Source organism: Ictalurus punctatus, chromosome 17 (assembly GCF_001660625.3).
Source record: "Ictalurus punctatus breed USDA103 chromosome 17, Coco_2.0, whole genome shotgun sequence".
Taxonomy (NCBI): domain Eukaryota; kingdom Metazoa; phylum Chordata; class Actinopteri; order Siluriformes; family Ictaluridae; genus Ictalurus; species Ictalurus punctatus.
In genome coordinates this window covers 23,848,395-23,865,894 of record NC_030432.2, presented here as the reverse complement: position 1 = coordinate 23,865,894, position 17,500 = coordinate 23,848,395, and the positions used below count along the sequence as shown (strand labels likewise).

Here is a 17,500-nt window from a genome sequence, read left to right as displayed (position 1 = left end):
GGACAAGGCGGGGTACACCCTGGACAGGGTGCCAATCCATCGCAGGGCACAATCACATACACACTCACACACACATTCATACACTACGGACACTTTAGACACGCCAATCAGCCTACCATTTGGACTGGGGGAGGAAACCGGAGAACCCGGAGGAAACCCCCGCAGCACGGGGAGAACATGCGAACTCCACACACACAGGGCCACGGCGGGAATCGAACCCCCGACCCTGGAGGCGTGAGGAACTTATTCCTTCACATATGGTGTCTATCTGACTCACTGCTCTCATTCGTACACTTGCCCTACAGCTGTCTCTTCTGATCGGACACATCCAGCCGTTACACAGGATATGACATTGGTAGCAGTTTCAGTTCAACTGTACAAGGGAGTAAAAGATCGGACTACTGTGTATATAAGTGGCAACGTTACCTTATCAAAGTAAAGGAATACTTTGTCGTGGTGAACATCATAATGGTCGATGTATTTCTCAGTGCCCTTCACGTTCTACAGTGAAAACAGGAAGACGAGTGAAAACCAGTCCCGCGTGATCTACACGAGTACTGAAAAAAAGTCATGATTTCACATACATCTTCCAGATCTTGGATATTCGGTTTGAGTCCAGTCAGGAGTGAGACGTCCACCAGGACCATACCAGTGGAATTTCCCTGTTTCTTGCTATAATGTCAGTGTGTGTGGGGGGAAAAAACCTCTTCATATTTACTTAACATTTTAGCAAAGAAAGAATGCGCTGTATGTATGACAGGCGGGTAAAACCGACACACGCGGTTTTACACTTATTCGCCGAAATGTTCCCCATAATATACGTGTCTAGGAACTTACCTTGAAAAAGATAATGATTACGAATCCCACAGAAAAGATGGTGTTACTGGCCATAAGACCACTGCGTACCTCACACACACTGTATAAACCAGTGTGTTTTCTTTCTTTGGTTCCTCTGGAGCTTGTCTCTTCCTGCGGGTGCGCAGATCAAACCAGTCCTGTCTGCTCGTGGGTTCTTCTCTCGCCTCATCATCATAGTTATAGTAGTCGTCCAACTTCTCCTCTTCGTCTTCATGGGATACTGTAGAAGAAGCAGAGGTGTTCAGAGTCCGGACAGAATTTATAACCTAACCGAACGCTAGTAACTGAACGCTGATTGGGAAGAAGCTGGTCACATGATACGTAGTAAAAAAAAAAAAAAAAAGTTGAAATAAATTCTAAACCCATTTAACCAGAATTTGAACCTTTTCAATGTCTTAGATTTTTGGTACAGTTCGAATAAGATTACGTAGGTTCTGGGACAAAATAACTTCATTTCCCGTCCTACACAAAGGATTCAATGTAAGGTTCAAGGGGTTAAAAGGTGTTCCACGCTGATTTTAGGAAAGACTTTAGAAAGGCCCGAAGGTGCTCAAATGGAGAGTACTTACAGAGCGTGAGTTCCCCTTCCACTTTAACACTGAGACTGAAGTAGTCACAGAACGACTCATCCTTTTTCAGAGACCTGTATGTCTGCACGATCTATAAAAAGCACATCGGATAAAAAAACAAAAAAAAACAAAGCAGCAGCCTGAGAGAAATTCAATCAAGAACAAGCCTTCTGTGCGTAGGCGTTAAAAGAGGCATTACCGATAACGTTCCTTTTCCTTGTCCCCTTACATTCAGGACTACTTTGCCTACTTCTCTGACCTATGAAAACATTACACACACAAAAAAAACACACCTTCTTTAACAGTAAACTGTTGCATATTGATACAGACATGAAATACATAATGATAAAACAAATGAAACAGACTCATGGAGGTTTCTCTCACTTCGACCGCTCTTTGGGTCAGTGCAGTCTGCCTGTTTAAATGCAGGTTCTCCCTGCGCTTGTCGTTCACGCATAGTTCTACTCTCAGGTCCAGGTCTTCCACGTCGTTGATCTGGTTGCTAAACTTGGCCAGAGCCTCGAGGGCTATGACGGTGTCCTGAAAAGCAGACTCGGAAATGAGTAAACTGATTAAGACTGCTCAGAGAGACACGATTACCCAGACAGCAAATCACAAATCTACACTGCACCGCATTGGAGCCGGTGCAATGCTACATCCGGGACGGATCCGGAAAGCCGGCTCAAAACCGGAACTGATGTGTTTTACCAAAACTAGTTTAAAACCAGTACAGGTTAACAGATAATATTGTTCAATATGTTAATATTGGGTCCAAACATGACACTGCTCTGGTTCAGAAGCGATTCAAGCTCAGTGTATACGCTTGGTAGATTAGTGTGACATTTTATTTCTTCTGTAAGGAAGGAGATGTATATATTTATATATATATATATAGAGAGAGAGAGAGAGAGAGCACCTGTGTGGACAGGAATCCTCCTCCATATCTGCGCTGTTCGGTCAGCCATGTGGCGATGGGTTCAGATTTCCGTTTGTCCTGCATGATCAAGGCCTGTAGCAAACCGTACGCTGAGGCTTCCAAGGAAACGGCGTCTGCTTTCTCATCCAAACTCCCCACTTTCCCTCTGACGTCCCAGAAGCAGCGCTCTGAGAGACAATAAAAACAGTTCAGATTGAATTCAGGGACGATTTAACTCTAGATTCGATTCGATACGAATGCAAAAATAGTGAACCGTAACTGCTATCGCACGTAGCCAAGTCCATCAACTTCCTGTGAGCTCTCATGGCATCTGGGCTTTGATTATTGTTCAGAGACAGAGCGTACGCCGTAATGGCGACAGCGTAGGGGTTTTGTTGTGCATCTAAATGCACAAGGAGATAAGACCTTGCCTTCTCGATGGCCACTCTCTGGAATCAAGAGAAAGAGAGAACAGTGATTCTTACGGTTTCAAACAAACGCCTCGGCACTATCAGGAACATGTTTCCGTTCGCTGGAGTAAGCAAAGATTTGTATGAAATGAGACGTCTCCTTCTGCCTCCACAGACGTTAGGAATTCCATCGGATTTGACACTTCACGTGTACGTTCCCCAAGGTATAATTCCTCAGTACTTTTCCACCAGTGTTCAGTCTAGAGCAAGAACCCGATGGAAGAAGCGGAACTGTTTCGTTTAAAGGGTGAGAATTAAGAACATTCGAATAAAATCACCAATTTAGGCAAGTTTAAGCAATGAATCAATTTTTTTAAATTGATTTATTTTAAAGTTATAATAAATCCATCATTTATGCGTCAACGGTAAATAAACAGGAAATGTGATATCTTCATGTGTTACCAGTTCTGTGTCTGTCCCCAATTCATACACAGGCACAGCATGAATCAAGGATATGAGGACATACGCAGTCAAGGGCACGTCATCCTCAGATTGTCTAACTCCACCCTGAGGACACAGACATTAAAAGCCCTTTTACTCCTGGTATAGAATAAAGAATGAAGTGTTTGTTGGATCGTGACGGTTTTACGCGTCTGAGCTGCTTGTACCTTCATTCCTCTGTCATAGAGAGGATTCGGGTCGTCCCATGCTCCATCAGCCTTCTGTTTGGATATGAGATAGGATATGGCCTCCTCAATGTATGAATCTTGAACCTCAATAATGTCCCGCGATCTTGTCAGCTCCTTCGCGATGAAGGCAGTCAGCCTGGACGGCCAATCAGAGAAAAGGTGAAAATCCACATGAAGAAGACAATGCCATGTAATGTAATGTAAAGGTGAGTCCATTCTTACCCCAGTAATCACACTTAAATAAAATAGAGGGGGAAAAAATCACCAAATGCTGCTGGGTGTTTTCAGAAAAGCTCCATAGGAGCCATCGTTCTTCTTGTACGTGAGGACCCGAGTGTAACCTGTCATATAAACAGGCATGTATTTACAAACTTATTATTAAGACTGAACACATAGGAATACAGATATGATTAGGACTACTTCTACTACTACTTCTACTACTACTTCTACTACTACTACTACTACTTCTACTACTACTTCTACTACTACTACTTCTACTACTACTACTTCTACTGCTACTACTACTACTTCTATTACTACTTCTACTACTACTTCTACTACTACTACTTCTACTGCTACTACTACTACTACTACTTCTACTACTGCTTCTTCTACTACTACTACTTCTACTTCTACTACTTCTACTTCTACTACTTCTACTACTACTACTGCTTCTTCTACTACTACTACTTCTACTATTACTACTTCTACTACTACTACTACTACTACTACTTCTACTATTACTACTTCTACTACTACTACTACTACTACTTCTACTACTACTACTTCTACTACTACTACTACTTCTACTTCTACTACTTCTACTACTACTTCTACTACTACTGCTTCTTCTACTACTACTACTACTATTACTACTTCTTCTACTACTACTACTACCACTATTACTGCTACTATTACTACTACTTCTACTACTTCTACTACTACTACTTCTACTAATACTACTACTACTACTACTACTACTACTACTTCTACTACTACTACTACTACTACTACTACTTCTACTATTACTACTTCTACTACTACTACTACTACTACTACTACTTCTACTACTACTACTTCTACTACTACTACTTCTACTACTACTACTACTATTACTACTACTACTACTACTAATACTACTACTCCTATTACTGCTACTATTACTACTACTTCTACTACTACTAATACTACTACTCCTATTACTGCTACTATTACTACTACTTCTACTACTTCTACTACTTCTATTTCTACTACTAAAACTACTACTACTTCTACTATTACTACTACTTCTTCTACTTCTACTACTACTACTACTACTACTACTATTACTACTACTTCTTCTACTACTACTACTATTACTACTACTTCTACTACTTCTTCTACTACTACTACTACTACTACTACTATTACTACTACTTCTTCTACTACTACTACTAATACTACTACTTCTACTACTTCTTCTACTACTACTACTACTACTACTACTACTACTACTACTATTACTACTATTTCTTCTACTACTACTACTACTACTACTACTACTTCTACTACTACTACTACTACTTCTACTACTACTTCTTCTACTATTACTACTACTTCTACTACTTCTTCTACTACTTCTACTACTACTACTACTACTACCACTACTACTACTACTACTATTACTACTACTTCTACTACTACTTCTTCTACTATTACTACTACTTCTACTACTTCTTCTACTACTTCTACTACTACTACTACTACTACCACTACTACTACTTCTACTATTACTTCTTGTACTACTTCTTTTACTACTACTTCTACTTCTTTTATTACTACTTCTAATTCTTCTACTACTACTACTACAGATACAGATACAGATACAGTGTCGTTGCATTATAGACACAGTGTGATATCACCACAAGTAGCTCTAATGGTTTATTGAACTGGTTCACTGAAATGCGGGTATCGGACACACACCAGCCTGGATCATGGTCCGAGCCTCCTCTCGGCGCTGTGCATTCAGGGAGAGCCACTGGTTGGTGGCGTCCAAATATTTCATGGCGTGAATGGCAGGAGACATCTTCACCATGGTCTGTTCTGCACAGCCAGTAGGCAGCTTGATCAACTCATTTACTCCATCCAGGTTTAGACAGTTATCCACTGATTCTCCCATCACGCCACCTGAACAGCACACACACACACACACACACACACACACTCATTCATGTTGTATGTTTTGTTTAATTTTTCATTAGTTTTACCATTTGTACCACACTGCATCCTTGCTGTACGTTGATACTGATATTGCGAGAGTAAAGCGATATCCTTTACAGGGTCACTATGTTTTTGTCTGTCTGTACATGTACTGCATATTCTCTCTGTCTATCTATACCTCTATCTAGCTCTCTGTTTATCCAGCTCTATCCATCAATCTGTCTGTGTATCTGTCTGATCAACAATACACTTTATCTGTCCATCTATCTATCTGTCTGTCTGTCCACCTCTCCGGCTCTATATATCTTTCCATCTAGCCATCTATTTATCATTCTCTCCACATATTTGCTGACATACTGTGTCACGGTGTGGTACGGTAGCTGCACCGCGGCAGACAGGGAGAGGCTTCAGAGAGTAATAAGAGCAGCACAGAAGATCATTGGCTGCCCTTTTGCCCTCCCTGATGGATATTTACACCTCCCGTTGCCTCAGCAGAGGAAAAACCATCATTAAGGACAGTTCTCACCCTGGCTTTGATCTGTTCAATCTGTTGCCCTCAGGGAGACGTTACAGGTGCATCAGAACAAGGACTAATAGATTTAAGAATAGTTTTTTCCCCAAAAGCTATTACCATGATAAACAAATACATGTACTGATTTCACAGTATATGTATATAGTGTCTCAAAACTGTGCATCTCATAGTACCCCCCCCCCCCCCCGCCGCACAAATATCTTGTTTATCTTGTTTATTTATCTTATTTATCTTGTTTATTCTTCTTGTTTATTTTATGTACATGTTGGCACGAAACAAAAAGGAGTGGCTCTTAATTTCATTGTACATGTGTATAGTGCCAATAAAAGGCATTCATTCATTCATTCATTCATTCATTCATATTTATCTGTCTGCCTCTCCGTGTCTGTCCATTTACCTGTCTATCTATTTATCTTATCATCTTTCAGTCTCTCTACCCGTTTGTCTACCTGACTATATCTGTCTGCCTTTCGGTCTCTCGTCTATCTGTTAATATAGCATTATGTCTCTCTGTCAGTCTGTCGGTCTGTTTGTCTACCTGTCTGTACATGTAGCTGTTCATACAGCCACCAATTTATCTGTTTGTCCATCTGTTTGTCTGTATTTATGACCATCCAAACAACTATATATGTATCTTTCTCTTAATTGCTATTTTTTCCTGTCCATCTATCTTTTCACCTCTCCGCCTGTATCTGTCTCTCTGCCTCTATATCTGTCCCTCTTTCTCTCTGTTTCTGACTACCTGTCCATCTATCTGTCTGTCCATTTATCTCGGTCTCTTTGCCTGTATCTGTGTTTGTTTATCTGTCTGTCTGTTAATTAATCTATTCGTCTGTCCATCTACTTGTCTGACAGTCTATCTATCTATCTATCTTGTCTGACAGTCTATCTATCTATCTATCTATCTGTTTGTATGCGTCTATCTGTCTGTCTGTCTCTATCTATCTATCTGTTTGTGTCTGTCTCTATCTATCTATCTATCTATCTATCTATCTATCTGTCTGTCTGTTTGTATCGATCTGTCTGTCTATCTATCTATCTGTCTGTCTGTCTATCTGTCTGTGTGTCTGTCTCTATGTGTCTGTCTATCTGTGTTTATATCTGTCTGTTTGTCTGTCTGTGTCTATCTATCTATCTGTTTGTATCTATCTATCTATCTATCTATCTATCTGTTTATATCTGTCTGTCTGTCTGTCTCTATCTATCTGTTTGTGTCTGTCTGTCTGTCTGTCTCTATCTGTTTGTGTCTGTCTGTCTGTCTGTCTCTATCTATCTGTTTGTGTCTGTCTGTCTGTCTCTATCTATCTGTTTGTGTCTGTCTGTCTGTCTGTCTGTCTCTATCTATCTGTTTGTGTCTGTCTGTCTGTCTGTCTGTCTGTCTCTATCTATCTGTTTGTGTCTGTCTGTCTGTCTCTATCTATCTGTTTGTGTCTGTCTGCCTTTCTGTCTCTATCTATCTGTTTGTGTCTGTCTGTCTGTCTCTATCTATCTGTTTGTGTCTGTCTGTCTGTCTCTATCTATCTATCTATCTATCTATCTATCTATCTATCTGTTTCTATCTATCTATCTATCTATCTATCTATCTATCTATCTATCTATCTATCTATCTATTGTTCCTTAGTCTGTCTGTCTGCCTGTCTACATGTCCATATGTCTGTCTGTCTCGGTAGGTCTGTGTGCTCTCTCCCTCAGGACTAGGACTGCATTGTTTAATGCATGGTCTTACCTTTAAAACTCAGTTGTGTGGTTGATTCCTGGCCCGGGACCTCATCCTCCGGGGCTGAAATGTTAAACTCCAGTTTATTCCCAGCTGCACACAATGAGTACACAAGGCATTAACACAACCCTCCCCAGCGTTGTGTAACACCGTATATGAGCGATGTGCACTATTACTGTCTTACTCCTCGCGTCGATGTTATACTCCTTTTCAATGGTGACCACCTCCCCCTCTCCCTGGAAAGAAAAATCAAAGGCACCGTTAGCAGAGTTCAGAAGACGAAATGTGTATCTGAACCTTGTTCAGCTGATGGAAAGAGATTTTTCAGACATGACAGACAGTACCACCACTTTGAGCTGTTTCTGTATCTTATCATTGATTTTGTTTGAGGCATAGGCCAGAATGGTGATAGGGATGTTCCCGATGGTCAGAGGCACCACAGTGAAATACACGGCCATGGCAGACTGGGGTTCCACTGTGACCTGCTGCTGCACATCTCCTGCACCTGCACTGCACAGCCCCGCCGCCCGCTCCATCTTCACTGTGACCTGAGATAAAGTGACGGTTAACAGGCAAGTGATAGAATATATCCACCTGAAAAAAAGCCGAGATTCTAATCTGATGCAGAGTCGCATTACAGCCAAAAATATCAGAGTGATATCGGCCGATACCGATAGTTTGGCTTTTTATGCATTCTTTTAAATGAACAATTCACAAGAAATGCAAATAAAAACTTTATTCTCTCCATTTTAACGAGTTGTGTCACAGTAACTGGTCTCATAAACACAAAACACACATTACTCTAATTAACATTAACACGTGAAATACATTCTGAAGATTAAAGTAAGATTCTTAACTTATTGAATGTTATTAATTCATATTAACACTGACTGAACTGTAAAAAACCCTCCTGATAGTCTCACGCTCACTCTCCACAAACACAAGCATTTCTACTTCATCACCGAACATCAGACTGGTGATATATGATATCAACTTTTTATATATTAACATTAACTGGATATGAAATACACTACACTACAAATATATTTTTCTGTGCAATATATACTACTTTTTTGTCAACTCGTATTTATTTAAATCTTTCAACAGTGTACCGGCCCTTTAATTCAGCACGAGCAGCACGGGGGAAAAAATCTGACTCGACGCCGAAACTCCCTCTTCACTGCTGCTCACTTCCGGTGTAACATTGTAGCGTTGCAGAGATTACAGAGATTACAAACTGCAGTTCTGTCGTCATTCCACACGAGAGACGTCATCTTTACACACAGCACGGAATGGATGCGTTTCCCCGCCCTCTTTTGATCGACAGGATATAACCGGCCCTGATCGTCGGATGTTTTTAAACTTATCATCGGCCGATATATCGGTGCAGCTCTAATACGAAGGTAATAACAAAATAAGGACTTTTTCTTGTTTTATTTTACTCTTGTTAAGACATTAATCATAGCTATAAACGTATTAAAAGCTTATTATGTTTTACCTTTAATAAAAATAAGAAAGTAGTGTATGTGCACCTCAAGCTCTGGCCTCTAAAAAGTTTTTCAAATGTAATTTAACTGTACTTTTATTATTTTTAGAATAAGAAACAAGATAATTAATTAACTAAAGATGAATTAGAATTTTATTTTTTTTAAAAAGAGTAAATAATCAAACAATAATCATCTATTTAAAAAAAAGAGGATGTAAAAAGGGATAAAATTTTTAACAAATTCTTTTTATTTAAGTTTTTGTTTTTAAACTACTGGTTATTATTATTATTATTATTATTATTATTATTATTATTATTATTATTAAATGCAGTGAATTATGGTCATGCTAGATGGAATTAGCCATGAAATTAAATCCTATGTTTTTGTTTATTTTTCTTATGACAACATCGACTTCTGGCCGATTTCTATTTCCGATGTTTAAAAACTGCACCGCACCTCGGTGGCTTTTAAAATGAACGAAATAGGTCATTGTGAAATAAATGAGCAGTTCTGAAATAAAAGTCTCATCATGAGATGAAAAAGGGCATTGTGTCAAATGTGACAATGTCACTGTGAACATGAGTAGGATTAAATAATACTGTATAATAATGAGTTCAGTTTTATTTAGTCATTGATGTATATCGATTGCTGCATTTACTCATATCGAGAGTCATTAAGGATACTTTAAACAGGTCTGAGAAGGTTACCTGTAAACTCTGCTGCTTGTAGTTGAACACGACGGCTTTCACCTCGAGCTGCTCATTCCTCTTCACCGAATATGGCAGTTTAACAGATATGAAAAAGTCCTGGAAGACTTTCAGTGGTTGTGGCTCTGCTATGCAGAATCCTGAAGCAGAAATGAGTTCATTAGAATGTGAATGGAATGGCTCGAACATTATAAATGCTGGCAGAGTTGTAGCCGGTTACCTTTTGTTGGAGATATAGCCACAGCTTGGACCTCCCATGTGGTTATAGAGTCAGGAGCGACTTGAGCATGCCTGAAAACATTCAACAGAAAGATATTTAATTTATTTACTGTGTTTACAACATTGCTGTTAAATACTTCATTCTGATTAAGTGTGTCTATAACAGCAGCTCTGACAGTTGTGCCAGCTGTAAAGTTTATATTAATGCAGTCATTCGAATATGTTAACATTTCTATATTCACAACATAGATATGGACTTGTTTTGCAGGCATTCGACATACAGTGCCCTCTATTGGAAACTATTGGAACGCCAAGGCCAGTTAATTTGTTTTTGCTGCAGACTGAAGACGTTTGGGTTTGAGATCAAAAGATGAATATGAGAAGAGAGTTTAGAATCTCAGCATTTATTTCATGGGATTTATGTGTAGATGTGTTTAACGTCATAGAACATAGCACATTGTGTATCAGACCGCCCAATTCGTACGTGAACAATAATATTGGCACATGTGACACATGTGACGGGTGTTTCTTGCTGCCCAGGTGTGTCGTTAGAGTGATTGTTTAAACATTAAATGCTCTAAAAATCTACTCTTGGTTTTAGCCTTCGGTTTCACCTGTGAAGACTGCATTTGTTGTTAAAAAGGATAAACCAACATGAAGATCAGAGAGCTGTCTATGGGAGAAAAGCGAGCCATTTTGAAGCTGAGAAAAGCGGGAAAATCAATCCGAGGCATTGCACATACATTGAGCATAGCCAATAGAACAATCTGGAATGTCCAGAAAAAGAAAGAACCCTCTGAATGTATTGAGCAACAGGCACAGAACGGTTCGGCTAAGGAAAACAACAACGGCTAATGAAAGAGACGTTGTGAGAGCTGTGAAGAAAAACCTAAAAACAACAGTCAGTGACATCACCAACAACCTCCACAGGGCAGGAGTGAAGGTATCACAATCCACATTTTGAAGAGGACTTTGAGAGCAGACATATAGAGGCCGTACCACAAGAGCCACCAAAGTTCTGGAACCAAGATGAACCTCTACCAAAGTGATGGAAAGGCGAAAGAACAGATCTGCTCATGATCCAGAACATACAAGCTCATCTGTGAAACACGGTGGAGGTAGCGTCATGGCTTGGGCTCGCATGGAAGCTTCTGGAACATTCTCAATAATCTTTACTGATGATTTAACTCATGATGGTAGAAGCAGAATGAATTCAGCAGTTTAAAGGAACATTTTGTCTGTCAATTTACAGAGAAATGCATCCAGATTAATCGGGAGGAACTTCATCGTGCTGAAAGACTTTATCATGACCCAAAACGCACTGCCACCTCAACAAAGGACTTCAGGGGGAAAAGTGGAAGATTTTAGACTGGCCAAGTCAATCACCAGACTTTAACCCAGTTGAGCAGCATTTCACCTCCTGAGGAACAAACCAACAATTTGGTGATGCCACCGCGTCACAGGCTTGATGCAGTTATTGCAAGCAAGGGATATATGCTTCAAGACTTCAATCTGTTCCTATACTTTTGCCCATCTAAACATTAGGTGGTCTGATGCAAAGTTTCTATATTTTAAGTTGTTTAACACGTCTAGATATAAATACCAGGGACTAAAAAGCTGAAACCCTGAACTCTCGTCTCAGACCTAGATCCCAAAATGTCTTTGGTGTACAGTACAAATGAGTTGGCCTTGCTGTTCCAATAGTTTCGGAGGGGACTGTACATGGATTAATAAACACGCAATCATCGTTATGCTTAAGCTTTTAGTAAGGAGAAGTTATTTAGAATTTTTTGGAAGGAGTCTCCAGTGTCAGAGTATTTTTTTTATTATTTTATATTACTGCACACCAGTTAGCTTCTCACTGTATCCATATCTGTGAGACCCCAACGATATTAGGAATTTAGAAAGTATTAACATTCTACAAAACACAACAAGACATTATTTTGCGTCATTTCAGGTCTGATTTCTGAGGTACCTGATGTTCCCCGATGCGTCTGCGCCTAAAATCTGCCACATCCATGACTGAGGAAAGAAACTGCGGAGGTAAACGGCGGCTTCATCGATCTCGTCCTCCGCTATCCCGCTGCTGAACGCTTCACGGAAAGAAGGAGAGGAAAGAAACCCGAGTGTCCTTCAACATCTCTGTTCCACAGAGAAAACAGTTCAGACAGCAAATCCGAATCGGACTTTAATCTAACAGCAAGTTGTTTGTTGTTTGTTTGTTTGTTTATTTGTTTTATCTCTCTTTCACTCAATCTCTACAGATTTGAGAACGGATCACGCAAAAGCCATCCATCGCTGGGTTTTAAGGGTCGGGGGTTCGATTCCCACCGTGGCCCTGTGTGTGTGGAGTTTGCATGTTCTCCCCGTGCTGCGGGGGTTTCCTCCGGGTACTCCGGTTTCCTCCCCCAGTCCAAACACATGCATGGTAGGCTGATTGGCGTGTCTAAAGTGTCCGTAGTGTATGAATGGGTGTGTGAGTGTGTATGTGATTGTGCCCTGCGATGGATTGGCACCCTGTCCAGGGTGTACCCTGCCTTGTCCCCCATGCTCCCTGGGATAGACTCCAGGTTCCCCGCGACCCTGAAAAGGATACGCGGTATAGAAGATGGATGGATGGATGGATGGATTCTGATTGGTCAGAAGGTGTTGATGCGTTTTCTGTATCAGCAGTTCTGACACGTTCACTCTGGTTACGTTTATCTTAATGCGAATTACCATGTACGCATAAATTAATAACTTAATACTACTCTTCCATTTATATGATTTTTCTGTGGATTGTTGAGAGATGCTGTGCAAACTTTTCTTTTTTTAAACACCAACAACAACAACAACAACAACAACAACAAAAAACACATTTGTACTTCTTCCTAAGGTGGTTATCCTTCTCTTCAGTTGGTCCTTCTTCCTCTTAGCCGCTGCAGCCTCGCAGCACTTTTTGAAAGCTTCCCGGCAGCTCTGTTCTTGATGCGCTGTGTATTTCAGCCTCTCGTCACAAGACTTTAACATCAGTCCTTTCTTCCTTCCATCTTCACAGCACTTCCTGTCTTGTTTCTTGTAGCTGTTAACTGAACATACACCACAAATTTCAATCGAATTCGTTATATTCTAAACAGTGTTCTGTGTTTTATATGCATTTGTTTCACGATGAATATACAAGAGTCAACCCTGTGATTTGTCATACACTTTAATTGCCTTCGCAATTAAGTAATTGAAGGTCCAGGTGCATTCTGGGACATTACCGAGCACGTTGAGGTTGAGGTCTCGCTTGTGTCTCTGACGGTCTTTGTAGCATTTATGGTCTAACGAGGACAGAGAAGAATATTTATTAACACACAATAATGCTCATAACGGCAGGATTCGCTTTCAGTTCATTTGTTCGTTGTACGTGAACTTGTTACCTCTAACTATAACTTCATTTGCACAGTTACATATGAACGTGAGTCCGGCGGTCTCCAGGACGGACCTGGAATTTTCTCCTCCGCCTACGGAGCAGGCCAGATCATAGGAGTTCATATACTCGAACATCTGCGAGGAGGTCAGTGTCAGTGAACGTCATGCTTATTTTACATCACTATGCACTTAAAACATTTTGTTTTTTAAACGTTATATGTATGATAATGAAATGAATACGGAATTAAAAAAAGAACTCCTTCCTTGCAGAAAAAGTCACCTGATCACATGATTAAAAAATATATATATATATTATTATTATTATTAGAAAACTCAAATGTTACCTTTCGCACATTTTTTTCACATGTAGTGCTTTCGCATGTGTTGTTTCACCTGATTTTGATTGTTTTCATGTGTTAATGTAGGGCATGTGATGTCATCTTTCACGTGTGATCACGTATTATTCGCGTGATGTCACGCGCTCACCTGAATTGACCTTCATATGCTTTTCACACATTACTCACACACTCACATGTGGCCAACATATTTCATTTTTGATCTGTATTTGATGTAATAAAACTAGGTGTGGATGTTGAAAGTTCGCTGTGCTGTTGCGTAATAGATCTACTGGGTTTCTGACAGTAGTATTAAACACTGTATTACGGTAGATTGATTATTATATGGGCTAAACATCGTGTTGGGTTGTCGTTAAGGCTGTACCTTTTGAGGACTCAGTTTGCCCTTTTTATTGAGGATGTACACAGCTGAATCCACTGCACTCAGCGCCACCTTACTGTCTGAATCGGTCCTGATGGACACCTCGAAACGCTGTCCAGGTTCCAGTTCACTGAAAGGAACTATTTCTACCTGAAAACGAAAAAAAGAAAAAAAAAAAATAGACTCCTTAATTGTATATTTTGTAAATGAAACTTCGTGTGACGCCATAAGCAGAGAAGATAAAAATGCATCTTGACCTAAAGGAACACTATGATGGGTTCTGCTACCTTTCCTTTGCACACATCTTTCACATCCACCCACACGGAGTCAGCCACGATTTTGCCAGTTGGTGAGTAATAGTAGGCCACCAGGCGGAATGCGGGCACCATATCCACAGAGAAAGGCATGTTTATGGAAGTCAGATCAGTCCTCTGCACGCGGCCTGCCTTCAGCACTCTGCCCTTACTCAAAACCTGGAGAGAGAGAAATCATCAACGACTGCACAACCCTGCTGACACCGAGCATCGTATCCAAGGAGTAAAGCACGTAACAGGGCCACAGGGCCTGCGGTTATAAAAAAGTAATCCATCCAGGGTTTCATTTCATTTCATTTCCATTCGGGCGTAATTGATATTTTCTCATTACAGTCACGTTTAATCTTGTGGAACATCTGCGGAATATGTTAGTTTCTGTTTTCCTGAAAAGCGCTGGAGAATCTGAGTTAGTATAGGACATGTGACAGGCCAGTGTTATTAAATCCTAAAATATAAGAGCCTATTATTATTATTATTATTATTATTATTATCATATGACAGTATGTGATGTTAGTTATATGATTTATTAGTTATTGTTATTAATAACAATAATAATAATAATAATAATAATAATAATAATAATAATAATAATAATAATAATAACAACAATAACAATGATAATAATGATAATAGTAATGATAATTTTAATAATGATAATAATATAAAAGAAAAATAATGACGATGATAATAATGTGTTAGTTATGATACTGTTTTTAATAATAACTAACACAGCAGCAATAACAATAAATAATAATAATAATAATAATAATAATAATAATAATAATAATAATATCATTACTTCTACTACAACTAATAGTAATAATAATAGTGATGCGTTAGTCATATGATGTGTTACTATTATTAACAACAACAACAATAATAATAGTAGTAATAGGTTATTATTATTATTATCATTATTATTATTATTATTATTATTATTATTATTATTATTATATTTCCTAAACAAGATTGCTTCAGCAAGTTATTTTTAAGGGGAGGCAGTAAGGATAATAACACATATAGCTGTCATTAAGAGATGAAACATATATACTGTACTCATTGCTACAATGAAAATAAAACAGGTGGTAGAATTTTTTGGAAAACATGTTGGATAAGGAGCATTAGCACAGGGCCTAGGAAATGGTAGAACGATCCTGATCTTTTCTGCCCCCTGCTGTTTATGAGTGAAATCACAGTTCACAAGAACTCCCCTATACTACATATAACTTCTGGAATACTTTTTTAGGGCAAAGGAGTAGAGCTTTAATCCAGAAACAATTTTACAAGCCACAAAAGGCACCTTTAAATGAAAAAACCCCTTCAAACGCTCAGATGTATGAGGCTTTATAACACCTTTAACTATTTACCAGGTAATAGATATGCGAGGGTCTTGCACTAGCAGCTCTTGTAATGTCCCTGAATGTGACTTGCAGGTTTTGCCCAGGGTTGAGGACCCGATGCTGCACCTCCACACTCAGGTAGTTGCCTCCTTCATCTTGGATTGCTTTGGATGTTATCTTAGCATCACTGATGATGACGTCTTCATCGTCACCCAGCGCTTGCACCTGTCAGAGACATAAAAAGGTCTTTTAGTTGTTGAGACAAAACTCTTATTACTATCTCTTGGAGTCTGTATAGAAGTGTTTAAGAACTGATGTTATTGTTACCTTTATAGAGATTTCCTTAGCCTGCTCTGGGACTTGGAATGTGATGGCTATGTTTCCACTATTATCCCCAGTGCTTTCCTTAGTCTGAGACGCTCCATCTATAACAACATCGGCCTTTATTTTGAGTTGAGGAACTCTGGAGCCATCTGGGAAGCTGGTGGTGCCCTATAGCATAGCACAAGAGAGGTTGGATTCATGTGAAGCCATGTCAATATATCAGCAATGGTATCCCATGGTACTACTTTTATCATTTTATAGTTACATTTATTGTTGTGCAATATCCATTACACAAGTTTGTTCCTGTTACCGCTTACACTATAACAACCATAACCAGTTAGTCCCTCACCAGTATCGCTTTTTCTCTCTCTCTCTTGAAGTTAGTAAAAAAAAAACAAAGGATTCAGCTTGTCATGTTACTAAGAAACGACAAAGTTCAGTGTCCTTTGTCCTGAAGACTTTCCCATGTGAGAAAACTTAGTTCCAGCGTTACCTTTGACCTTTACGAAGCACTGACACTGAAGACTCCTTTCAAAAATGTTAAATAAACATTCTCCTCACGGAAAACTTCACAAGTATTACACACAGAATCTGCCATACAGTCACTCGTGTAGGTTATTACGGTATATACGGTAGAAGCTAACACATAAATATGAACCATTACAGCCAAATTAGCGTCAGAGCTGCTGTTACAGAACAACATCTCCTGACCAATCAGAACAGAGAATTCAACAATTCATGGGTATAATCTTGTCAAGATTATTATTATTATTATTATTATTATTATTATTATTGTTGCTGTTGTATTAAGTTGCTTTATCTTGTTTTCCCTAGTATCTGTAGCTCTTCTTCTCTGATGGCATGTAGCCTGCTTTTAAACACATACCAGAAGAGAGAAAATGCCCCCAGGAGTGAAATACTTCTTTGTCCTTGACAAATCGATGACATACGGAGAGTTCACGATCTTGACAGAGGAGCTCTCTGCTTCCTCTAGATCTCCACCTGCATGAGTCAGACACACACACACACACACACACACACACACACACACACACACACACACACACACACACACAGAGCGAGATTTAAACAGCAGAACAGGATGTGTG

The 17,500-nt window shown here is 39.4% G+C and overlaps 1 protein-coding gene across 1 annotated transcript in view; it reads right to left on the bottom strand.

Annotated features, from left to right (window-relative positions):
• Nucleotides 1-17,500, bottom strand: part of c4 (complement component 4) — a 27,720-nt gene that overhangs the window by 5,065 nt on the left and 5,155 nt on the right. Inside the window, exons 10-35 of the mRNA XM_017490661.3 lie at nt 17,278-17,393; nt 16,395-16,559; nt 16,095-16,292; nt 14,701-14,886; nt 14,417-14,563; nt 13,705-13,831; nt 13,546-13,605; nt 13,168-13,371; nt 12,279-12,396; nt 10,305-10,375; nt 10,085-10,224; nt 8,235-8,438; nt 8,075-8,126; nt 7,900-7,983; nt 5,405-5,608; nt 3,708-3,783; nt 3,422-3,578; nt 3,216-3,320; nt 2,624-2,792; nt 2,344-2,531; nt 1,812-1,967; nt 1,627-1,686; nt 1,428-1,518; nt 907-1,078; nt 585-672; nt 427-501 (exon numbers count right to left, since the gene is read on the bottom strand). Coding sequence (XP_017346150.1) covers nt 427-501; nt 585-672; nt 907-1,078; nt 1,428-1,518; nt 1,627-1,686; nt 1,812-1,967; nt 2,344-2,531; nt 2,624-2,792; nt 3,216-3,320; nt 3,422-3,578; nt 3,708-3,783; nt 5,405-5,608; nt 7,900-7,983; nt 8,075-8,126; nt 8,235-8,438; nt 10,085-10,224; nt 10,305-10,375; nt 12,279-12,396; nt 13,168-13,371; nt 13,546-13,605; nt 13,705-13,831; nt 14,417-14,563; nt 14,701-14,886; nt 16,095-16,292; nt 16,395-16,559; nt 17,278-17,393 — 3,413 coding nt within the window. The remainder of the gene's footprint in view (nt 1-426; nt 502-584; nt 673-906; nt 1,079-1,427; nt 1,519-1,626; nt 1,687-1,811; nt 1,968-2,343; nt 2,532-2,623; nt 2,793-3,215; nt 3,321-3,421; nt 3,579-3,707; nt 3,784-5,404; nt 5,609-7,899; nt 7,984-8,074; nt 8,127-8,234; nt 8,439-10,084; nt 10,225-10,304; nt 10,376-12,278; nt 12,397-13,167; nt 13,372-13,545; nt 13,606-13,704; nt 13,832-14,416; nt 14,564-14,700; nt 14,887-16,094; nt 16,293-16,394; nt 16,560-17,277; nt 17,394-17,500) is intronic.